This window comes from Rattus norvegicus, chromosome 3, assembly GCF_036323735.1.
Source record: "Rattus norvegicus strain BN/NHsdMcwi chromosome 3, GRCr8, whole genome shotgun sequence".
In the NCBI taxonomy this organism is placed as follows: domain Eukaryota; kingdom Metazoa; phylum Chordata; class Mammalia; order Rodentia; family Muridae; genus Rattus; species Rattus norvegicus.
The window spans coordinates 80,984,262-81,009,331 of record NC_086021.1 but is presented as its reverse complement, the minus strand read 5'-3'; the positions used below and the strand labels follow the sequence as shown (position 1 = coordinate 81,009,331).

The following is a 25,070-nucleotide window of genomic DNA, read 5'->3' as shown; positions in this document are numbered from 1 at the left end:
TTATTTAAAAAAATTTGGGCATTGTCTATTAAGGGGGAAGCTAAACCAGATTTACCTTCTAGGTGAATAATATATATGTTCACAGGATATCATAATGAGATATATGTTAGGACAGTGTAGCCAAGTGTTTCTCTCACTCTAGACGTTCTAGTAACTAATGTGTGCATGAAGAAGAGGGTGCAGAGAAACAGAGGCTAAACTAAGGTCGGTATTTCGGAGTATGTTTATGCCTGTGTGTAACCCCAGCATTTAGGAGGGTGAGTGAGGAGGGTGATGAGGTCAGCCTGGCCTCCATAGTGAGATCCTGTCTCAATAAAGGGGTGGGGGTGGAGGAGAACAATCTTTACTTTAAAGTTAGAAACAAAGACCAGTATTTTATTCTGTGCTAAATGACAAGTACAGTTTATTATTTTTAACAGCTTGTTGAGCTACTGTTTTTGTGGTGATGGAAAGAGGGCATTGTGGGTAAAGGTACCTGCTCCCAACCTGGTAGCCTTAGTGCCTACCTAGGACCCCATGGTAGAGAGAGAGAAAAGGCTCTGCAAGCTGTCCTCTGACTGCTATTCATTCTCTGTGGCACATGTTGTGTCTGGTTCCCCCTGCATCCTGCTGCCACCCCAATACAAAGTAATAAAAATCTTATTTTAAGATACAATTTTAATTTCAATAATATGCCAAGTTCTCAGTTTATTAAATAGCTTTAGTGTTGGGTGGGATTGTTTTAAAATCTTCTGCTAAATGTTTGTTCAAAGGACTAAGATTGGCTTAAAACACATGTGACTTCATTGTTCAAGGTCACTGTTTATCCTTGTGCAGAGATGTTTATTTCAAAATGGCATGAATTTGTTGTCAAACTGTACCATTTTATGAGGCCTGTAATGGATTACCCAGACAGCAAATAAGTACTCCACATTTTGAATATAACTTTTTGTTAGAGTAGATGGCAATTGGATGTGACTTGTCCAACATTTTGCTTCTTACTGTCTCTTGCATAAGCTAAGTTTGCAGCAGAATTTGGAACACACCCAGGAATCCATAAGTGGCAGGCAGTGTTTGCCCCATACGTCACAAGGCTTACCCTGGCACTTAGATTACCCTTGGGCAGCTTTTTCCAGTCTAAGAAGATACCTGTTGGAATGCTGCGCTAGCGGTTCCCTGCTTTCAGTTTCCTTCCCAGACTGATTGTGTGGCCTTCCCTTCTGGGGGACCCACAAGGTGGGGGTCAGACAGCTAGCTGCTCTTCAAAGCTTTGGCTGTGAATAGTGGAAGGTCTCCTCAGACACTTCTCTTCCCTCTGTCTGCTGTCGTGTTCTCGCTTGTTAAGGCTCCACCCTAGTATTTCCTCTTAGATGATGTTCCTTCCGGTCTCACAGAGCAGTGGGTCAGGGATAGGACTTTGTGGTATAAGTCATGCGCCAGTCACAAGGTTCCTCACAGGAAATGCTGAGTGCTTTGTTCATTACAGAAAATAGCACTTGTGATATGGGCCTCCCAGGCAGTGCTTTGGGTTAACAGACTTCTGTATATTTCTTTCCAGTGTAATGCTTTGACTCTTTCATACAGTATCTGAAGCTAGGTCATCGTGTCACACACTTGTAATCCTAGTTTTGAAAATCTGGGGCAGGAGGATTGCAGTGAGCAGTATGAAACCTGTCTGTCATAAAAGGGGGAAAAATCAAATTTCAGACATTTTCCTTCTGAAACTTGTGTGGAAATCTAAAATAACAAAATGTGTTAGGCACAAGAAGAAACTCCCTACGTTCAGATCAGAATGTCTGCATTCAGGCCTATGAGCATCACTGTGAACATGGGCTATCAGTTTTGATGCCAAGCAGGGTCAGCCCGAGCTTGATGGGAAATGTGTGCTGTTTAGGAATCCAAAGTATAAAAGATGCTTAAAATCAACTTTGCTTTACTTTCTAAAACTTACTTTAAGGGCGTGTGTGTGTGTGTGTGTGTGTGTGTGTGTGTGTGTGTGTGTGTGTGGCGTGTAGAAGCTAGAGGTGTCAGATTTCTTTGAGCTGGAGTTACAGGCAGTTGTGAACAACCTCACACAGGTGCTGGGTCCTTTGGGCAGTGTGTGGTCTGCACTGCTAGGTTTTAAAAAGCAGTTTTCTTTTGCACACTTGGTAGCACAAACCTGAAAGTACAAAGAAGAACTTCTGGGACCCTTTGAAGCCTGTGTGCTTGCCACAGTGATCATACTGAATATCCCCTGAGCCACTGGAAACAATTAATTAGATGTCAGCCAGGTATGGGTGGCATATACCTGTGATCCCAGCTCTGGGAGATGCAGCTGAGAAGATGGAGTCAAGGCTAGATTTTTTTTGGTTTGTGATCAGCCTGGACTATATGCCCTAAAGAACAAAAAAAGAACAGGTGAAAACACCTCTTGGTGGCCTTCCTGCTGGAAATGCATGCTAGGCTGGGGGAGCCACTGTTTCAGCTCAGAACCACTCCAGGTGAGCTGAGCCTTCCTGGTTCTTGAGAAGGATCCTCCAAGGTGTCTCTTCTGACCACATTATGGAAAATGAAAAAACAAAGATCTACTGGACTGGCTTAGGATGTACGTTGAGGGAAAGTCATCATAGGAAAATAAACTTAGTGGTGACTGAATGGGTCTGTGGCTAATATAAAGTACATGGAGGTACTCACTGCTCTCAAGATTCCAACTACCACCAAACTCCATGTTTATGAGTATGTCTCGACCCCCTTAAAATCCAAAGACAACAAAAGTGCATGTTAACATGCCTCAAAGCAAGACCTAGGAGCTTCATTAGGACCCATTCATGATTGATTTTGGGATAATGTTCAGTTAGTCTAGTGTTAATTCAGAGTCCACAATTTCATTGTTACACATTGGCCTGAAGTTTGGTCTTGCTTATAGCAGATCTCCCATCAGTGAACATTTGTTAACACTAGCTTATTTTATATTTGTGAAGAAATTTGTCTCCTTTGGTAACCCTCTGTCTGTGTGCTGGGGTTGGAAAGAATAGTTAACACCTTCTGAAGTTTTGAAGCATTATCATATGGTGGAAACAGGAAAAAAACAGTTGTTGAAGTCAACTCTGGGCATGATTGGCACTGATGATTTTAGGGTAAGTCCCTAGAAATTGTCATCAAGTCCTTCAGGGCTCGGGTCAGACATGTGAACAGGTGGTTCAACAGAAACCGTTTCAGTCCTCGTTTGTGCATAATTAGGAGTGGAAGCAGGTGGTGGTGGTAGTATAGCCCAGCACTTGGTCAACAGAGCAGAGGGTTAGTCGTTCAAGGCCGGCTTGGGCTACATGATTCTGTTTCAGAAAACAAAAACCTGCCTGGGCCATGGTGGCACATGCCTTTAATCCTGGCATAGGCGGAGGCAGGGGAATCTCTTGAGTTTGAGGGCAGCCTGGTCTGCGGATCAGGTTCTAAGACAGCCAGGACTACACAGAGAAACCCTGTCTCAACTAAAACAAAGCAAAAACCCTGGATATTGGTTTTATTCTGGGGTGTTTGTTTGTTGAGACAGCGTTCGTGGCAGCCATGAGTGGCTCATGCATCTGCTGTAATCTCTATTCTAAAGAGGTAGGGTGTGTCTGTAGGTGTGTGTGCATGCATGTGCTGGAGAGATGGCTCAGCGGTTAAGAGCACTAGCTTCTCTTCCAGAGGTCCTGAGTTCAATTCCCAGCAACCACATGGTGGCTTACAACCATCTGTAATGGGATCTGATGCCCTCTTCTTGCCTACAGGCATACATGCAGGCAGAACGTTGGATATATAATAAATCTTTTAAAAGGAGAGAGACGTGGAATTCTTAAAAGCATAAGTTTGGCTATTTCTATTGTTTTGCAGTCATTAGTGATCCAAACTGATTGGAATGGGTAGCTATATATATGCTGTTGCTTTAGCAAGTATGTGTTGAGTGAATGGACTAACAGTCTTCTAGCTTCCTCCATCTGTACTCGTTCAGTTAGTTTGTATCTCCCCCATCCGTGATGGCATGTAGTGAATGAACCCATGTGGACCACCTTAACCGTAGTTTCTCCTTCCTTTTCTGTTTTAAACATAGGACATGGATTTGATTGACATCCTTTGGAGGCAAGACATAGATCTTGGGGTAAGTCGAGAAGTGTTTGACTTTAGTCAGCGACAGAAGGATTATGAGCTGGAAAAACAGAAAAAACTCGAAAAGGAGAGACAAGAGCAACTCCAGAAGGAACAGGAGAAGGCCTTTTTCGCTCAGTTACAACTGGATGAAGAGACCGGAGAATTCCTCCCAATTCAGCCAGCCCAGCACATCCAGACAGACACCAGTGGATCTGTCAGCTACTCCCAGGTACACTTGGTTCTGGTGGGGTCTGAGGAAAACTCGACTGAGAAAGCAGACCATCGGATTTGAGCTCTTGGTCTGCCATTTGTGAGGATATTAAGTTCCCAAGCTTAGCTTCCCGATGAATTGAGTACCTGAGCTCCTTTGAGAATTCTTTCGATGATCAGGATACAATACAGATCATGGGGCATACTTTGTGAGTTACAGAATCATCCTCTTGGGAGGGAGGAGACCATGGCAGACGTTCTGTTGGTAGGAGGAGTGGGCATTGTTCACTGCTGTGGCAGGCGTGACCTGAATTGTATGAGTAACTGATGTAGCTGTGTCAAGTACAATTCCCATGCTATATGTTGATAAACAACTAAAGCTCACAAGGGTTAAATCATTTGCCTAGATCACTCAAAAATGAAGGGAGTTTATTGCCTAGCACAGAGCCCTGGGTTCGGTCCCCTAGCACAGTTTATTAAAGGGACTAATGATTTGAACACAAGTGATCTGGTTTGAATCTGTAAAACAAATTGATTTCTGAAATGAGTTCATAGGTTATTTTATGAACAGCTCTTAATGCTAGTCATGACCCCTGGGTTTAGAACATTTAACAAATGATGTTCCTTTGTGCCTTTCCCTTACTCCAGGTTGCCCACATTCCCAAACAAGATGCCTTGTACTTTGAAGACTGTATGCAGCTTTTGGCAGAGACATTCCCATTTGTAGATGACCATGAGGTATAAAAATGTTTGCTTAATAGCAAAACTGTCTTTTCTGGAATTAGTCCCTTTCATGTGTATCCAATTGAGAGAATAAAAGAAAATTTTAGAAGGAAAAAGTTGATCAAAGAAATTATCAAATAAACTGTATCAGATATCTATAAAACATTTAAAAATAAGACCTGCTAAATACTAAACGACAAGTCCATTTTACTGGATAGCTAGAAACATGAATCAGAATAATTTAACTGGAAAAATGGATATAGGTATATAAAATATTTTGTCTAGTAAAGAGCAACTATTAATCCGTACTTGGATTAAAAATCTTAATCTGTTGTTTGAAGCACTTTGCTAAATATTATGGGTACAAATTAAGTCGTAAGGAATGTTTTTATCCATTTTGAAGTCTACCTTTAAGCACATGGAGTGATATAATAGTGGATAAATGTGGAGACATTGGGGGGGAAGAAATGTTTCATTTTATAAAAGCAACCATTAGTAACCTGAGAGCTGCAGCCCCTGCCGCTGTCTGTTCTACAGGTCTTTGCTCTCACTCATGTAAATACCTTGTCAATCTTAGGTTTCTTCACCTACATTTCAGTCGCTTGCCCTGGATATTCCCAGCCACGTTGAGAGCTCAGTCTTCACCACCCCTGATCAGGCTCAGTCACTCGATAGCTCTCTGGAGACGGCCATGACTGATTTAAGCAGCATACAGCAGGACATGGAGCAAGTTTGGCAGGAGCTATTTTCCATTCCCGAGTTACAGGTGAGAGAGCTCGATGAGTGTGCTGTCCTCTATGGGCCTTTTAAATTAGTCATCCTGGTTATTTATTATTGACATGCTACCTACTCAAAGGAAGAAACTGATGGTGCATTTATATTACTTAGGAGAGCTTCCCAAACTCACTTAACACACAGAGTTTTTAATTAATCAGACTGAATATTTCAGGACAAATTCACTCTAAGACTGAAAGCTAATTTAGAGTTCTGACAACCATAAAATACTTATCTGTTGAAAATGGGAGTTATCGGGATTATTGAAAAGAAGACCTTGGATTTGGGAGTGGGGAACTGATCTAAAGCATTCAATGTGACCTTCTTTTCTAGTGTCTTAATACGGAAAACAAGCAGCAGGCTGAGACTACCACTGTCCCCAGCCCAGAGGCCACACTGACAGAGATGGACAGCAATTACCATTTTTACTCATCGATCCCCTCACTGGAAAAAGAAGTGGACAGCTGTAGTCCACATTTCCTTCATGGTTTTGAGGATTCTTTTAGTAGCATCCTCTCCACGGATGATGCCAGCCAGCTGAACTCCTTAGACTCAAATCCCACCTTGAACACAGATTTCGGTGATGAATTTTACTCTGCTTTCCTAGCAGAGCCCAGTGGCGGTGGCAGCATGCCTTCCTCTGCTGCCATTAGTCAGTCGCTCTCTGAACTTCTGGGCGGGCCCATTGAGGGCTGTGATCTGTCCCTGTGTAAAGCTTTCAACCAGAAGCACACTGAAGGCACGGTGGAGTTCAATGACTCTGACTCCGGCATTTCGCTGAACACAAGTCCCAGCCGAGCATCCCCAGAGCACTCTGTGGAGTCTTCCATTTACGGAGACCCACCGCCTGGGTTCAGTGACTCGGAAATGGAAGAGCTAGACAGTGCCCCTGGAAGTGTCAAACAGAATGGACCTAAAGCACAGCCAACACATTCTTCTGGGGATACAGTACAGCCTCTGTCGCCAGCTCAAGGGCACAGTGCTGCTGTGCACGAATCCCAGTGTGAAAATACAACAAAAAAAGAAGTACCTGTGAGTCCTGGTCATCAAAAAGTCCCATTCACAAAAGACAAACATTCAAGCCGATTAGAGGCTCATCTCACAAGAGATGAGCTTAGGGCAAAAGCTCTCCATATTCCATTCCCTGTTGAAAAAATCATTAATCTCCCTGTTGATGACTTCAATGAAATGATGTCCAAGGAGCAATTCAACGAAGCTCAGCTTGCATTAATTCGAGATATACGCAGGAGAGGGAAGAATAAAGTTGCCGCTCAGAACTGTAGGAAAAGGAAGCTGGAAAACATTGTAGAGCTGGAGCAAGACTTGGGCCACTTAAAAGACGAGAGAGAAAAACTACTCAGAGAAAAGGGAGAAAACGACAGAAACCTCCATCTTCTGAAAAGAAAACTCAGCACTTTGTATCTGGAAGTCTTCAGCATGTTACGTGATGAGGATGGGAAACCTTACTCTCCCAGTGAGTACTCTCTGCAGCAGACCAGAGATGGCAACGTGTTCCTTGTTCCCAAGAGCAAGAAGCCAGATACAAAGAAAAACTAGGTTCGGGAGGATGGAGCCTTTTCTGAGCTAGTGTTTGTTTTGTACGGCTAAAACTTCCTACTGTGATGTGAAATGCAGAAACACTTTATAAGTAACTATGCAGAATTATAGCCAAAGCTAGTGTAGAAATAATATGAAACTTTACAAAGCATTAAAGTCTCAATGTTGAATCAGTTTCATTTTAACTCTCAAGTTAATTTCTTGGGCACCATTTGGGCTAGTTTCTGTGTAAGTGTAAATACTACAGAACTTATTTATACTGTTCTCATTTGTTACAGTCATAGACTTATATGACATCTGGCTAAAAGCAAACTATTGAAAACTAACCAAACCACTATACTTTTTTATATACTGTATGAACAAGAAATGACATTTTTATATTAAATTGTTTAGCTCTGATAAAAATTAAAAGGAGCTAGCACTAATAAAGGAATATCATGACTTAAATTACTCTGGATTGTTTGAGTTAATTCCCAGTAGTGTTTTCCATAGGACAGTTATCCACCTACCACATTTGCTTATTTTACATTTTCAGAATGGTTTTGAAAATACACAAGCGGGTTGGGGATTTAACTCAGTGGTAGAGCGCTTGCCTAGCAAACACAAGGCCCTGGGTTCAGTCCCCAGCTCCCCTCCCCCCCCCCAAAAAAAAAGAAAGAAAAAAGAAAAAGGAAAATACACAAGCACTTTATACCCATGTATGGCAGTAGATGCTTTTTATTCTCAACATTCAGGAGGCAGAAGCAGGCAGATCTCTGTGCTCCAAGACAGCCAAGGCTACATAATGAGAGCCTGTCTCAAAAAAGACCAAAACCCTTTTCATACTAAATGTTCCTAGGATTGTCGTACCAAGGAAATGGTACATGTCACAACGAAAATGTTTATTCACAATGTTATGCCTGCTGTGCAGTACTGTGGCACAAAGAACAAAACCAATAATCTCCCTGTGCTCTCTGAAGCGGCATTCTCTAAGAGGGCTAGGAAGGAAAAAGAAAGCTGGGCATAATGCTTCCACCTTCAATAGCTGAACTCTAGACAAGGCTGGCTTTGAACTCTGCCGCAGAGACTGGCAAATCTGTGAGTTTGTGCCCAGCCTGGTCTACAAAGAGTTCCAGGACAGCCAAAGCTATGTAGAAAGAGACCCTGTGTCAAAAATCCAAACAAATGTAAAAAGCATCACAACTTCCAGGAGCTTGCAACATCTGAAGGCAGAGGTCAGACCGCTCTCAGAGCATCGCATGCTAACAGCAACTCCACAGACCACGGCTGAGCAGAAGGCACAGTGGCTGGAAGTGGTGGGAAGAAGAGCTGTAAGCAGCATAGAAGGAGTGGGCAGTTCTAGAGAGGAGGAGCTAAGGCTGAGGTGGGATATGAGACTTACCCTCTGGTTCTGAAGCTGAGCAGTGTAGGTGGTGAGGGGTGGGACGAGAGAGGCCAGTTATGTGGTGTACGTATATATATTCTCTTCCCAACCCACTCTCTTGGTTTCAAGGCAGGTTTTCTCTCTAGCCCTGGCTGTCCTAGAAATCACCCAGAAGACTGGCGTAAGATCTGCCTGCCTCCACCTCCTAAAGCTGGGATTAAAGGTGTGCCCCACCATTTCTAAAGTGGAAAAACTGGCTCACATATGTGGATAGGTTGAGACTGATTAGAAATGTAGGGGGTATGAAAACAAAGGCCCTAAACTGGACAATGAGCAGTCCTTTAAAACAAGAAACCTGTCAGCACACCAGCTTCATCTCATCACTGTACGGCTTTTTGCTGTTGTAGAAGTTGGGTGCTGGGGGTTTTGGTGCACTCGGGAGGAAGTACACAGTCAAACCCAGCCTCAGCAGTCCCAGGGCTACATAATGGTATTTGAGGAAGGGGGTCTAGAGATGCACTTGAGTTGTGCATGTTGATAAGCATGGGCTTGTATATTATCCTCCAAGAGTCCTATCACTACACTAGAACCAATCATGTAATTAGCAGGCCCAGCACTAGACTGAGCCTGTTGTCAGTATTTCCTAGAGAATGGCCTCCAGCCACTCCCTGGAGCCCTCAGCCTTGTCTCATCTGTAAGACGGAAACGCTCAGAAGTGGACACTTTGTTCATCTACTTTAAGACATTTTTGGTAGCATGAAAAACTAGTAAAAGAGTATGCCCTGACTGAAGGGTCGAATCAAAAGTGGACCTAGGGCTCGTAAGATACTTGGTCCAAGTCTCTTCCACTGTCAATCTCCTGTGGAGGTGTAGCAGTGATGGATGATCCCAAGAGACACTATTCCAAATGAAAATGGAACAGAGGAACCTTGGGTGCAGCCACACAGTAGACTGCATCCGTCTTCATTATCACAGTCCAACTTGACAAGATGCTGCCATTCCTAAAAAGGAACTCACCATAGGACCTTACAGACATGAGCTTATGTTGAGTGATAATGGTTCACTGGTTAAGAGCTCTTCAGAGAGATCCCAGCACCTACATAGTAGCTCAAATCCATCTCTAACTACTGTTTCAGGGGACCCAACCCCCTCCTCTGGCCTCTGTGGGCACCAGTTACACAGAAAGACATGAAACCAAAACATCCATGCACGGTTTTAAGAAAACAAGAAATGTAAAACTTAACAAATTGTAGCTTACCTAACCATTAAGAACAAAATTTCCTTTGTTCTGCATTTGAAGTACTAGTCTGTTTAATCCTTACTTGGACTGTTTTAATTCAATTCTGTAGGCTAAAATGCACACCTTTGTTGTTATGTCAAACATATTCTAATTTTTTTAAACTTGCGTATCTGGATTGTGTGTGTGTGTGTGCGCGTATGTAAGTCCGGTTGTCTGTGGAGACCAGAAGAGGGTGTCTAACGTGACTAGTGGGAGCCAAGCTCTAGTGTTCTGCAAAAACACCCGCTCTTAACCGAGTCGTGACTTTCTGTGTCTGAGGGTTCGCCAGCATAGATGTCCTTTGAAACTTCTACCCTGTGGGAGCAGGAATCTGCAAAAGCAACGAATCTCCTCTTAATCATGGTGCCATCTCCCCAGCCCCTAATATTAAAAAATCTTAAGACATATCTAAGATTTTTCTGTTTTCGAGTGAATAGGAAGATACTATTCAAATGAACTGCCACACCCTTAATTTATATGATTATGAAGCTGTGTGACAGTGCATACCTCAATCTTAGCACTCAGCAGCCCGGCAGATTTCAGAGTTCCAGGCCAGCCAGGACTACACTGTGATACCCTGTCTCAATTTGGTGGGGAAAGGAAGAGGGGGCGGTATCACTCTTACCATCTAATAGACTGCAGATAGATTGATTGATAAATCTCTACTTGGGAGGGAAAGAGAAAAAAATTCAAGATTCTGACTTAACTAATCACTCATTAGATTTTTTTTTAGCAACAAGTTATTTTTTTTAAAGATTTATTCATTTATTATATATAAATACACTGTAGCTGCTCAAACACAGCAGAAGAGGGCATCGGATCTCTTTACAGATGGTTGTGAGCCACCATGTGGTTGCTGGGAATTGAACTCAGGATCTCTGGAAGAGCAGTCAGTGCTCTTAACCGCTGAGCCATCTCTCCAGCCCCACTCATTAGATTTTAAGTATGCTTTCAAGCATAATTTTAAAGCACTCTTTAGATAGGCAACCTTTTTATCCAATCTCCACACTTAACATCAGGCAATACTCTCTATATTTGCATAGTTCTTAAGGGACCAATTTAGGTCTTGGAATCTTATATGCACAGGTAGCCAGAAGACATTGAGTGTACTGCCTTCACTCCACCTTACCCTTGAAACATGGGTCTCTCTCTGCTGAACCTGGAGCCAGGCTAGCAGCCAGCAAGCCCCAGTGGGCATATGATCACCCTGGCTTTTTACATTGGTACTAAAGATTCAAACTGCTTCCACAGCAAGAGCTTTGATTGGGCCATCTTCTCAACTGGTACCAAGATTTTAATGAGAAAGTTACTTAATTCTGATAACAAAAATTAACGTTTCCTTTCATATCCTGGACAATAGTAATAATAGTGAAGACTCAAATGATCCTTGGGCAGTAACTTCAAAGACCTAAGACCCATTGAATGAAATGAGAATTTAATGTATAAAACACCTACTGCTGAGCCAGTACTCAGAACCTCTGGAGGAACGGCCAGTGTTCTTAACCACTGAACCATCTCTCCAGCCTCTGATTTAAGACATTCAAAGCGAGATTGTATTTATTTATGCCAGATTGGGTGGTTTCTGAACAAACCAAATTTTAAAAAAAGACAGGGTATCACCATATAATCCTGGATGTCCCTGAACTGACAAAGGCCTTACCTGCCCCCTATTGGGATAAAGGGCATGTACAATTCCCAGCCAAAGAAATTTTTAAAAAATTATGTCTGGGGGTGTTTTATAATCATGACTGTCTGCACTTGTGTTCTCAAAGGCCAGAAGAGGGCACAGGATCCCTTGGCACTAGTAGTAGTTGAGCTGCTTTATGTGGGTGCTGGAATCAAACCCAGTGCTCTGGAAAAGTAACTTATCCTTAGTCACTAAGCCCAAAACCTAGTATTTTAAGCTTGGCATTATCAGTTAAGGAAACATAAAATCCTCAAATTGTCCAAGCCCACATGGTTAAATTCATTATCTAAACTTGATGGGCAAAGCTTAAATATGAAACAGAACCTAGCTGTATCCTAACTTATTAAATGAGGACATTAAGACAACTGAAATTCACAGCAGGCAACTATCTTCAGCTTAAAGGATGTTTCCATGACTACACAGTGAAACAATGTGTATTTGAAAAGAAAATCACCTATTCCAACTCCAGATGGATCCAATGTACTATTTGAAGCCATTAAAAGTTACAATGGAAGGGTCAGGGGAGTAGCACCTGCTACTTTAAAAGGACAAAGGTATGGTTCTCAGCATCCAGTAACTCAAAATCTCTAGCTCCAGGGAATGAAGTCCTTTTCTAGGTTCTAAGGACGCCAGGCATACACATGTGCATCTAGGCAAAACCACCCCTAAAAATAGGGTTATGCCATATGGACATACTATAAAATGTATTCATGTACCTATTTACTATGTTACAGATCAAAACTGCCCTATATATAATTCGGTACCTGTTTGTATGTAAAACACTTACCTTCTAGTTCCCAGAACTGTCCACTGCAGCTTTGTGAACATGCCTACCATGGTTTTCATCGCTAATAGCCAACTGCCACTCTAGTAAACCTAAACGTATACCCACTCACTGCTTAATACCCTGATTTTGCTAAAGAAAACTAAAGGGCCTTAATCTTCCTTTAATGTTAGGCAGCTTTCGGTTTGTGTACAGGGGAGGGACCAATCCTAGAATCTTGCATGCTAGGCAAATGTCATGGGGACATATCCTCAGCACTTTGGGACTTGAGCTAGCTTACTTCAGGACAGGTCTCCTTAAAATAAGGCAATTTGTGGCTAATTTCGTAACACACACACACAAAATTATTCAAAGCAAATTTTAAAATCTTACCAAGAATCCTCACCTGGATTCATGTGGCTAGGCACCTTCAAACTCAGTACTTAAGAACCCAAGGTAATGAAATCTCAGGTATGAGAAAGCAGCCTCAATTTCAAAAGGTAAAGGCTGTTGTTAACTCTTGTCACTAGGTAACTACTATCCTACTTAAGGTTAAGTGCAGTGGAAACTAAGAAAACTTGAAAGACACTTCCTTTTACCTTCATGTTCAGCCAAGGAATTGCCTTCCAAAATTGAATCGATGTCACATGTGGCACTCACCTTATAGTCCTAGCCTTTCCAATTCCTAATCCTCTACCACCCAGAAAATCTGACCAGAAACCAATTGCCCATGTTGTCTTTGTATTGAGTGACAGTACCTGCTTCCACTTCCTATGATACCTCACATTAAAATGTCTATATCCACTTAAGTCAAAGGAATACTGAAAAATAAGACCACACACACATTTCTAAAAATATTTTAATGAAAAGGTCATCTTTCTGTAACATTTCATTATGCTACAAATGAAACAATTGAATTACAGACCACCTCTGCTGTCATAAAGATCTGAAAACATGTTAGCTTCAAAACTGAATACTTGGACAGGCTACCGATCCTCACAGCACCTTGCATATCTGCATGCTTGCTACCATGCCAATCACCGTACCGTTGTCAGGCGTTTTAAATCGTGACAGAACTCATAAAAACCAAGTTGAACTCGCTGTAGTCCCCTACCAGAACTTTTTCTCCATGTGTTCCCTAATTTCAACATGAATGTGAACACAGCTTTCAGACATAAACTGGAAGCAGTATCCCACAAGTCCAACAAAACCAAAGTCAGCCTTCGTTTGTTTTCTTGTTCACCGTTGCTACCAACGATTTTTGCAGAAATGACAGTGGAACCATATTAAGTAAAATAATTTTATTTCAGAAAGGAAATGAACTGTAAATGCCTTTTAAGATAACGTATTTATTTTTCTAAATCTATTAAGTAACCACCACTGAAAGATTGCTACCTATTTCTGTGAATTCATCCTGACTTAAATGCCACACAAACTTGTTGATGCAATGCAGGGTATCCCTGTGAAGGAAACATTTTGCAGATTTGTCCCCTGAAAATATTCTATTAAAAAGTAACCTGAATTAAGCAATTTTCAAAGAAGCCCTTTCAGGGCAGCAGAAATAGCCCTTTTGGACAATCAGCAACACATTTTAATAGTAACCCAGCCGTTCTTTGGATTTTTTTTTTTAAAGGAATGAGTTGTCATATAGGCACCACCCTTTAATCCCAGCACTTGGGTGACAGAAGGCTGGTGGACTGAGTTCCAAGCTAGGACAACAGTGAGACCAGACTGTTGGTGTGATGGGTTTTGGGGAAGACTAAAAACACATAACTAAACTGACTGTCCCTGCTGGTCCATGCAATAGTAAACTTTTAAGCTAGAGAACTTTGAGGAAGACATTTTGACAATTGTGAAAGTTCCTTGCTTTCCTAGGGTGGAACTAGGGAAACTAGCAGCTCATTATAAAGTCATACACCAAAAATTACTTTCTGAAAAGCCAACATGACTTTCCGTTATGGAAAGCTGCCTTTCCCTTGGAACAGCAAGTTGTACATATGAAGAGAACACATCTGGCTCATGACAAATACCCTTGGCATGGTATAACTGCCTAAGGCTTAGAACTTGTTCTATGGGGTACCAAATAAAACTGAGCTTGAGGGGTAATGTCTCAAACTGTCCCATTAATTTGTAGGGAAACCAACGGTCATCGGTTTTTACTGTGAGCTACAAACCTTACCCAGCCAGAAACCTTCGTATTTAAGGTGGTGGGAAAGACATTCCTCAGTTAGGCAGGTAGGGTTCTCATTCACCTGCAAATCAAAAAGATTACTCTTACCTTGCTTTACAAAAAGTATTCTTTAATTAGTGAAAAAAAAATCAAATTCAAGCCTTACCTAATGCTTATTGCCCTTCCTTGCAGGTCTAAACGCTAGACCTAGTGCCTGTGGCAACTAGCTCATTGATGTTCCAAATGGCGGAGCTCCTTCCTGCTACTTTCTTCGACATTCAGTTGTAATAAGCAGCTTTAACTAGCTTTTGGGAAGTTGCTCACTATCACCATAGTATCTTATGCCTCCACTTCTCTGTTGTTGAAGCTCTTGCTGCTGCCTTCTCATTCTTTATTTATGCTGACTTGTCCATACTCAATTGGCTGCTGAAGTCCTGTCTTAGTGGGTTTTCCTTTGATCCAGTGCTTAAAAAGCACAACTTAGGTCCTTTAAAGCTGGTTAAATCGCTCTCATGGCTTACTCTTCCACACTGTTCACAAAAACTAACTTAGTACAACTTATAAACAGGCCACATACAGGTTTCACCTGATTATAGGTTGTAAACATCAACTTACTGAAAAAGGTTTCACTATGATACTAGTTCCAGAACATAAAAAGTTGGTTAATACAATTGACCTCATTACATTTAAGGATACTGTCAAGGTTGTGCCCAACAATTTCACAAACAAAGCAGGAACTGCCAGCCTCCCCCATCCCATTTCTTCCATCTTTATTATATGAATAAAAGGACTTGAGACAATTTAGCTCAATTTTAATGTTTCCTAAGCATTTTGACCAGGTACCCAGGTTTAAGCTATGAACATTGACAGTGTCCATTCAAATAACCACACTTTTAGTTATGAAGGATGTAACCAGTTTCTAACATGAGCCTATTTTCTACACTGCTTATGCACATATGCCCATTAACAAATGGAATGTTGTCTGTTACATTTATTGGTTTGTGAGTGTTTTCTGGAAAAACTGCAGTATTTGTGAAGACCAAAGTTCCATGCTAGCATTGCATGCATCCAAATATTAATGCACAGAGGCACAGTAGAGCAACAAGAGAGCATATTGAAATACTAGCACACCCCATTCCCCTTTTTATTGCTTGTTTAGCTTATACTTTAAAAACCAAGTAAAAATCTGAATTCAACGGTCAACTGCCAAAGAAAGTAACAGCAGGGCACATACTTAGGACTTGAATGAAATTGTTAAGCACTAGCTGGCGCAACAGCAGACATTTTTTTTTCATGTATATGACCACCTTAGTATCTAAAGCTCCTCAAACAGGTTCTCCAAATTGTCACACCCAACATGTTTTAGAATGATATATATACAAGAATAACCATGTGTTCTTTGGGGATTTAAGGACTCAAGACGTTCTGAATTTGAATTGAGATATTTGGGAAGTGAGGTGCTTGCACTGAGCAACTGTGTGTGCTACATCTTCTGCTGCTTGGTTTAGACGACACCTTACTATACTTTGCTTCACCATCCAGCAAAATGGCTAGAATATGAACAGGAAAGCATGCCAGCCAGTCAGGGGTTCAAACCAGTGATTTTTATTCCTTTGCTCTGAAAAGCTGTGTGTGGGGAACGTAACCAAGGAAAGTTGACTAGACCAATGGGGCTTTGAGACCTTAAATCTTAAAAGCAGAAACAAACCAGGTACCCACCACAGTCTGCTCAGACACAGCAGACTTGGTGGTTCTATATTAAAAGGCTGTTAAATAGGGAGATGGCATTCATCTACCGCCCTTGGGAAGTAGAGGGCAGTATAAACACTTCATACCCCAAACTATTGGCAGCAGTTTCAATGTTATCAAGGTAAATGTGGAATGGAGATGTTCTTAAACATGGTTAGGACTTAAGTCTACCACACTAAAATCATGATTACATTTTGAAAGAAAATGCACAAAACCAAACAGCAAATTTTGAGATCTTTTTCATTTGAATGTAATCTTAATGCTATTAAATTCACAAATATGCTATTTTTTATTACCCAATCCTAATTATCTAAAACACACATTTGCAAACATACAAGTATCTATTCTCTCCACATGTCAGCGCCCAGTCATCATGGTTTTGGAAATGGGAGAATAGATTCCCCTTAAACTGCAAGTCAGTAGGTGTTTCTTTACAGTTAACTTTAGCAAAATTCATACAAAATAGTGATTAACAATGATCTTCTTTACTTGTTAACTCACAAGGAAACACCTTCAAAACTGCATTTTGTTAAAGTTTCTGTACTAAAATGTAGAAAAACTGAACTACACAAATATTGAAAAGTTAAAAATTCCTTAATTTTTTATTCCTGGTACCACTACCACAATTTACAGGGCAATATACCTGATGTAATGAAAAGAAAAAGAAAAAGACAAAGCTACAACAGATAAAAGACCTCAGGAATGTACATCTAATTGACACTACATTGCATTAATCGATAGCTGCACTTTTGCAAACTGTGGCTATGACAGTCCTGAACAAGAAGGGCTTCCTGTTTAAGCTGCAGTAACTTTTCTGACTATGGATCATCGTTCCTTCTGTGGCAGATTTTTACAGTTCCTCTAATGCATTTAGGACGACTGTCTCAAAGTAACCTGCAGCTTTCCTGACAACTCCTCGCTCTCTCTCCTGCTAAGAACTGTAGCCTGTTGAATAATACAGGATAAAAAAATTATTACACTCAGTGAACAATTCCATATATTTTTTATCATGATTTTTAAAAATGTAAAGATACCTACCGTTTGTTTTATTTTAAAACCTTCTGCTACCATATCCACCACTTCCACCTCCAGATCCATAGCCACCTGAAAATAACACACACAGTTCTTAATATATGTAATGTTAACCAAGATGGCTCAAGAATTTTGATTAAAAAAAAAAAAAAAACTCACCACCATAGGGACTGCCTGAGCTTCTTCCACCAAAACTGCCCCCCTTCATGGGTCCATAATTAGATTGTTGCTGTCCACTATAATTTCCAAAGTCATTATAGTTCCCACCACCACCATAGTTACCTGAAATGACAAAGATTTTATTTGTAGTTATCAAACAAGATAATAGCCCTGTAACTATCTGGTCTATCATTGGCAACAAGTATAATCATTTTCAAGCAAGTATTAACTGCAATTTCAGGTATTAAACTCCAATAATCAGAAGCCTAACTGAAAAGAGGGACCAATAAGTGGAAGCTGTCTAGAAGAGCACACTTCTAAGAAGTTTCTCATGTAACATTACATGTAATTGTGTGTGGTCCATGGTTTATGTATAGTTAGTACATAGCCAATATTTATTAATACATAATAAAGAAACACCCTAAGTATTCTGAGAGCTAATTTGGAATCCTATTCATTTAGTTAAGTCTAATTATTCAAACAATTTACACATCCCAAGAAAAAACTCAGCAATAAGCCAAATTAAAAACTTCCCTCGTAATTTACTAAACTAGTAAGTGTACATTTCACTATACCAAATAGCAAACCTTCCCAATTTTCAGTATCTACAGACGCTGAATAATTGTTAAAAATTAAATGCCTAGTATGTGGTGCATCTATGTATAGTCCCAGCACTTGGGAGGTGGATACAGGAAAGATCAAAGCCTGAGGCCAGCCAATACAGTCTGAGGCTTGCTGACCTGTGAGATAGGGTCTTATTAAATAAAAGGTCCCAGTTGGAATGATGAAAATATTCTGGGAATGGCAATAAGGATCAATTCCCAGCAACCGAATGGTAAGCTCACAATCATTTATAATGGGACTAATGCCCTTCTTCTGGTGTGTCTGAAGACAAGTTACTGTGTACTCAAAAATAGCCTTTATAAAACATTAAATTGTACATTAAAAACCTTTGCTTTCCTAATATCCAGACTAACCTAGAATTCAACCCTCCCTCACACACTCCCCCTCAAAATGGTTTTCTAAATGTGAAGTGTGTGCACGCAGTGGTTATAGTCACACAACTTAAAAATAATGGCTATGGTCTGTCAGGGTTACAATATAGCTATTAACAACTACAACTCCCCCCTCCCCCGTTTATCCTTTAAGCAGTTCCAAGTACCATAGAGTTTTAATTTAAATGCTGGTTTGCATTTAATCCAGGTATCTATAACTTACCTCCACCAAAATTTCCTCCTTCATTGTAACCATCATATCCTCCTCCTCCACCACCATATCCACCACCTTGGTTTCCATATCCTGGTCCACCACCTCCATAACCTCCTCTACTACTGTAACCAGGACCACCACCATAGTTGCCACCTGCAAAACAAACAGAGAAAGTTGTTCAGAGGGACCAAATAATTCTGGCTTTATACTGTAAATGACAACAAAGCTAACACTCTAGAATCTCGGCACAAGCAATCTTGACTGATAACATCTTATGATTGGCATTGTTTCTTTTTAAAAAAGTCTGTTTTCAATTTTGCTTCAGAAAATATAGCCTCGGGGGGTTGGGGATTTAGCTCAGTGATAGAGCGCTTGCCTAGCAAGCGCAAGGCCCTGGGTTCGGTCAAGAAAAAAAGAAAAAAATATATAGCCTCACACAAAGCCAATGTTAACTCTACTGCTGGTGATAAATCTTACTAAGCAAAGACAACTAATTGGTGCTTTACTTCCATCCTTGGGAAGAGGTTCCTACTCTGTGGCACTAATTGGAAGAAACTATTTCATGGGTCTATTCAAAGTTTTAGGATTGGAAGCTGTAATATTTTTTTCTTTTTTTTTTGGAGCTGGGGACTGAACCCAGGGCCTTGCGCTCTACCACTGAGCTAAATCCCCAACCCCAAGCTGTAACATTTTTAATGTGGTTGTTTAAAACTTGTCACCTACCACACTTCTAAGTCCTACCACCTAGCATTTGAGGTCACGTGTCTGATTTCCAGCAATGCAGAAATTAAAGATCAAAAACCACCATTTAAGACTTACCATCACCTCCAAATCCATTATATCCACCATCACCACCTCCATAACTGCCTCTGCTGCCACCACCTCCACCACCATAGCCTCCTGAGGAAAAGCAAGGTTCGAGTCAAAAATTATACTTTCAACTAACTTATTAGTAAACTTATCATACAGTAGTACATATAATGAGCACATCTTACCTCTTCCACCAAAGTTTCCTCCACGCCCAAAGTTTCCTCCGCCGCCACCAAAGTTTCCTCCACGTCCCATAAAGTTGCCAGATCCACCTCCACGACCTGTAACATGGGTTACAGTGAAAACTCCAAAATCTTTCCTTAACTGTTCATGTCTATTATTTATGTGTATCTGATCCAACTCACCTCTCTGTGATCCAGCAGACTGCATCTCTTGTTTAGAAAGGGCCTTTTTCACTTCACAATTATGCCCATTAATAGTGTGGTATTTCTGAACTAAAGTTGAGGTAAAACACAAAAATTTTTTGTTTGGAAAACCATGTAAAATTGAACCCTTTATCACCATGCAATTAAATACTGTTAAGATGTAGACTGAGAAGACAATGAAGGGATATTCTAGAAGTAAATGTATCCTGATCTAGATAGATGAGCAGTCCTCAACCTATAGATTGAGTCACATCAGATACCCTACATATCAAATATACATGGATTTATAACAGTAGCAAAATTAGTTATGAAGTAGCAATGAAAATAATTTTATGGTCAGGAGTCACAACATGAGGAAAGATATATATTAGGAGTCACATCACTAGGAAGATTGAGAGCTACTGACCTCAATGTTTTATGAAAACTAAATTTATTTCCTTTCAAAAATTACTAACAAGTTAATAAATTGTTACTTACCAACAATTTTATCAACTGTGTCATGATCATCAAAAGTTACAAAAGCAAATCCTCTCTTTTTCCCACTCTGCCTATCTTCCATAACTTCTATGGTTTCAATCTTGCCATACTTTTCAAAGTAGTCTCTCAGATTATATTCTTCTGTATCCTCTTTAATACCACCAACAAAAATCTTCTTCACTGTTAAATGGGCACCAGGCTTTACAGAATCCTACAAATAAAATAAATTTAAGTCAAAAAAACCAAACTGAAACAGTTCCAAGTATTATACAACATGTTATTAAAATACCTCTCTAGAAACAGCTCTCTTTGGTTCCACCACACGTCCATCAACCTTGTGTGGCCGAGCACACATTGCAGCATCCACCTCTTCGACACAAGAGTAGGTCACAAAACCAAAGCCTCTGGAACGTTTTGTTTGAGGATCTCTCATTACCTATAAAATAGTTCAAAGTATTAAATAATCCTATAGGTCTCCATCCCTTTCTAAGATCATTTTTACCCCAAGAACTCACCACACAATCTGTAAGTGTGCCCCATTTCTCAAAATGTTCTCTTAAGCTATCATCTGTGGTTTCAAAGCTCAGACCACCAATAAACAGCTTCCTCAGCTGCTCTGGTTCCTTTGGATCGTGGCCCTGAGGAAAAAGATTGATAGTTATTTTTTTTCTTGGAGAAAATGAACTTTAAGTTATAGGTGTCTCAAAACCCGTAACAACATTCCATCCAATTAAAAAAAATCTGCTCCACGCTGGGCATGATAATACACACCAGTTAACTTCAGCGTTTGGGAGACAGAGACTGGCCTGGACTACATATCCAATTTTTTAAGGCCAGTATGAGGTTGTCTAGTATGAGGTGAGTAGGTTGTCTTAAAAACAAACAAAACCCTCTAAAAATGGTATCGGGGTCACTTTAAAGTATAACTAAACTGAACCCCAAACGGTCCCAGACTTCTTCAAAACTAATTTTTTAAAGCTACAACTAAAAGTCTAGAATAGTTCAGATGTTTGTAACAAGTCATTCACTAGAAAAATTAACCCCAAAGACTCAGCATTATTCATTCAACCCATGCCATTTCCACTGTCCTCAGTCTGCAACACCAACAAACCCATAATTTTAAAACATGATCCATAAAATGCAACTTAAGCTTACAATGGCAAATTAAAAGAAATTCACATTTCCAGCCAGTCAGTTATTAAGACATTCCTACGCAAAATAGGCATATCCCACAAAGAACAAAACAGAACACAGCCAAGACGTAAAAACAATCCCATAATAATACCTTGTAGGGACTAAGGGTGTGGGTGGGTGAGTTTTGAGGCAGGCTCAAGATAAGGGCAGGCTAAGCTAGCCTGGAACTTGAGGCAGTCCTACCTTACTTAGCCTTTCAAATACTAGGATAACAGGTGGGCACGCAACATTCACACGTAGTTCCACTACTTAGCTATCTGTAATCAATTTACCTTGGTTATACCCATTTCCGTCGAATGGTTTTAAGTGACTTCGAATGCGATTCCTATATTCACAACTACGTAAACTTGGATTTACAAGGCATAGTACATGCTGCCTGACCAGAGGAATTAGGAACAAAACCGTAACTGACTTAGGAAATAATCTACACTGTGACTTTCTTTTGAAGGTTTTACTTTCGCGTGAACGCTTTTAATGAACGCATTAAGACAATTCAACACAAGTCCTTACGGGGGCTCACATTTACACATTTAAAACATCTTCCATTCTCTAGAAACAGAAATGTTAGGACATTCAATATAATAAAAACAGCCACATACCAGAAACCCGTTAAATGATCAACTACCCAAATAATTCACTTAGTCCCATTTATTCAAGCCTCGGATAAATGAATTTGACAATACACAAAAAACAACATCTCTATACACACAAAATTCACGTAATCGTGGTTATGTTCGAGTGTGATCGCAGTTCTCTAAAACCAAAATCCAGTAAACCATAACCCGGGCCAATCCGAAATATGAGAAATTAGATAAATAAGTTCCAAATAAACAACTACACTCAAAACCCCGAAATGGTTAAGACTTCAACCGTAGGACGCTGTAAATACTCCATTCCAAATCCTTGAGCACAAGCAGCGGGTTAGGAAGCACCTTAAAGCAGCAAGCTTTTCAGTAATGTATCCCCAAATGAGCGCTGAGAAAATCCGGCCAGAATATTGCGCGGATTGTCATCACCCAGAAGGCCCGCCAAGGCCTAGATAGATCCGCGCCGGCAGCACCCCAGCGGAAAGCACCGCGCCCGGAGCCTGGAGGCCATCTGCGGCATTTTCTGCCCGGCCGCCTCCCGCCGTTCCCTCCAATCCCGCGCACTCCTTCTTGGCGGCGTAGCCAGGCGGCGGCCATTGCGGGCCAATGCGCCATTTCGTAACGCGGCGGCAGATCAATGTCAATGTGGCCGCCGCCCGCCTGCTCGCTCGCCCGGATGTGCTCCTCCCCTCCCCCACCTCCTCCTCCCAACCGCTCCCGCGGAGGCCCGCCATGCCGCCCGCGGCCTCGCCAGTCAGGCCCCACAGCCCGAGGGCTCCTCGCCGGGCCGCAGACCTACTCCCCGGCCGCGCCGCGTCTTCGAGGGCTGCTGGTGCGGCCGGCCGAGAGGACCAGGGCGAAGGAGGGCCTGGATGAGGCCACTCGGCCCGCTCCCCTCCCCCTCCCACCGCCCTCAGAGCAAAGCGCGGGACGATCGTCCCGGTTTCCCCCGGCCTCCCCGCTCCCATCGAGCCAAAGCCCCCCCAAGCCGGCAACTACCCAGCAACCCCCCGCTCTCCCCCTAATACCTCCTCCCCCCGGCGGCGGCGGCGACGGCCGGAGTCAGGCTGGGGGCGACCGGGCGGCGGTTTTACCTCCATTTTGAGACCGGACTCGCCTCTTCCAACTCGAGTTCAATATGGGACCGAGAGGAAGAGGCGGGGCTAGTAACCACGTGATGTTCTATCCGCGCGCCGCCCGCCCATCGGGGGCGGGGTCACGCCAAAGCGGAGCGCGACTGGACCAGTGGGTTGGCGGGCCGAGAGTGGAGAGCAGGGATTGGGCCGCCAACGGGAGCGCGCGCGCCTCGCCAACTTCCAACGCAGCGCCGCCCTCGCCGCGGTTCGCGCCCGGCAGCTACGCTTACGTCAGCTGCAGCTTGACCAATAGCGAGTGCCCACGTCGGGAGAAAGCCGCGTGACCGCGCGTCAGCTTAGAGAAAGGCCTTTCCCTTTCTTCCAGCGCCTCTCGCCCCTCCCCCGCGCTCTTCTGGGTCTCTATTTCCGAGTTCGCCCCACTCCAGTGCCAGATTTAAAGTCACGCTTTTCTTACTTGAGACTTAAGGTTGTAAGAAAGTCGATTGACCCCTTCGCCTTCCTCGCGGGTGCCCAAATATCGGAAGCCGAGGTGTGGAAAATATGGCTCCGCCAGCTTGGGAGACCCACACTGCAAGTTTCAGTCTTGCACTTCTCACAGACCGCAAAATGCGGCTGAGTTAATAAGATTTCACCTTAGGCAACTTGCTTATTTAAAAGATTAAGATAGTCTGCGAGGAAGAAGCAGAACCACTTGTTTTGGGTACAGAATCTAGAGAATGGGACCATTTCCAAAGTTTCTAAAAGGCTTCTGGCCATATAGGCTACCTACCTGTTGACTAGATATTTGTTCCTTATTTAATGTGGTCATCTGTTTCAAGTTTTACTGTGCAGCATGTGAATGAAATAAGTCGAATCCTTTTTCTGCCTGGCAAAGGGATTCGGAATCATTTGGACTTTAGTTGCTCAAGTAAAAGTGAACATAGGATTAGGTGATCTCGAAACACCCACTGTAAGGGGCCATGGTTCGCTGAAGAATGACACCCCCCGGACTCATGTAAACGCAAAATGTTTTATTCTGTAGACGTCTAGCATGCTGGAGTTTCCCATTACCAAGATAGAGCCGGAAATAAGTTCGCAGGCTCAGTTTAAAGCACCTTAGTGGAATCCCGGGGTTGGTGGTTGTCTTTCTCTAGGTATTCCAGAACCGTTGCCGGGGTGTGGTGGCTGGAAACTGTTGCTGAGGAATCCGGGGGTAGGTGGGCTGTGTTCTACTGCTATCTCTAAGAACATTCCATTACTGGGGCGTGGGGGCTGGCTGGAAACTATTGACCCATTGTCCTTGTTTCAGGCCAGGTGGTGGGGCAGTTTCTGACTAGCTGAAGCCTGGGATTTTAGGCCTAGTTCCTTAACTGCTAATTTGAAGCCTGTCGTGGAATCAGCCTAGCCTTCTCACCACAACTGTAGATTAACAATTTACAGATTTGCCAGGCATAGTATGGGACACCTCTAGCCTACTCTGAAGAAAGAGGCTGATGTGTCTCTGGCCCTACGTGGAGTTTCAGGGAGCCAGTGTATATATAGTGAGACCCTGTCTCAAAAGGAAAGAAAAAAATTTGCAGATCTCTATTTAAAAGTATTGGGGCGGGGGGGGGGGGAGGCACAATTGACAAAGTCTTTTCCTGAAACAAATTGCATATTTTAACATTCTGTGTAACAAATTCCTTTGTAGTTTAACTGTTCCTTCCTGTGAAAGATTAGAAATGGATTCAGATGGTGGCACACACCTTTAATTCCAACACTCAATCGTGAGGCCTT

At 42.0% G+C, this 25,070-nt stretch overlaps 2 protein-coding genes across 14 annotated transcripts in view; one reads left to right on the top strand and one right to left on the bottom strand.

Moving 5' to 3' along the window:
• Nfe2l2 (NFE2 like bZIP transcription factor 2) overlaps positions 1-7,803 on the top strand; it is a 29,637-nt gene extending 21,834 nt beyond the window's left edge. For 2 of the 6 annotated variants that reach the window (XM_063284652.1, XM_063284653.1), the window contains 4 exons: positions 4,052-4,318; positions 4,948-5,037; positions 5,621-5,788; positions 6,130-7,800. In XM_063284652.1, coding sequence (XP_063140722.1) covers positions 4,052-4,318; positions 4,948-5,037; positions 5,621-5,788; positions 6,130-7,353 — 1,749 coding nt within the window. In that variant the 3' untranslated portion in view covers positions 7,354-7,800. Of the gene's footprint in view, positions 1-4,051; positions 4,319-4,947; positions 5,038-5,599; positions 5,789-6,129 lie in introns of all 6 variants that reach the window. The other 4 variants (XM_063284651.1, XM_006234398.5, NM_031789.3 and 1 more) reach the window with 3 other exon arrangements.
• A 2,115-nt stretch (positions 7,804-9,918) lies between these two features.
• Positions 9,919-24,862, bottom strand: Hnrnpa3 (heterogeneous nuclear ribonucleoprotein A3). Of its 8 annotated transcripts, XM_063284132.1 has the most exons (12): positions 23,247-24,862; positions 20,953-21,075; positions 20,727-20,873; positions 20,438-20,648; positions 19,940-20,029; positions 19,760-19,855; positions 19,584-19,664; positions 18,857-18,917; positions 18,774-18,814; positions 17,556-17,678; positions 17,403-17,468; positions 13,287-17,309 (listed from the first exon to the last, which is right to left on the bottom strand). In XM_063284132.1, the coding sequence occupies exons 1-11, from the start codon at positions 23,316-23,318 to the stop codon at positions 17,416-17,418; spliced, it is 1,098 nt and encodes a 365-aa protein (XP_063140202.1). In that variant the 5' UTR covers positions 23,319-24,862; the 3' UTR covers positions 13,287-17,309; positions 17,403-17,415. The 8 variants fall into 8 exon arrangements, with proteins under 8 accessions (XP_063140201.1, XP_063140204.1, XP_063140202.1 ...); XM_063284131.1 differs by lacking the exon at positions 13,287-17,309 and adding an exon at positions 9,919-10,326 and having other exon boundaries at positions 18,774-18,917; XM_063284134.1 differs by lacking the exon at positions 13,287-17,309 and adding an exon at positions 9,919-10,326 and having other exon boundaries at positions 18,774-18,917; positions 23,313-24,862.
• Between the last annotated feature and the right edge of the window lie 208 nt (positions 24,863-25,070).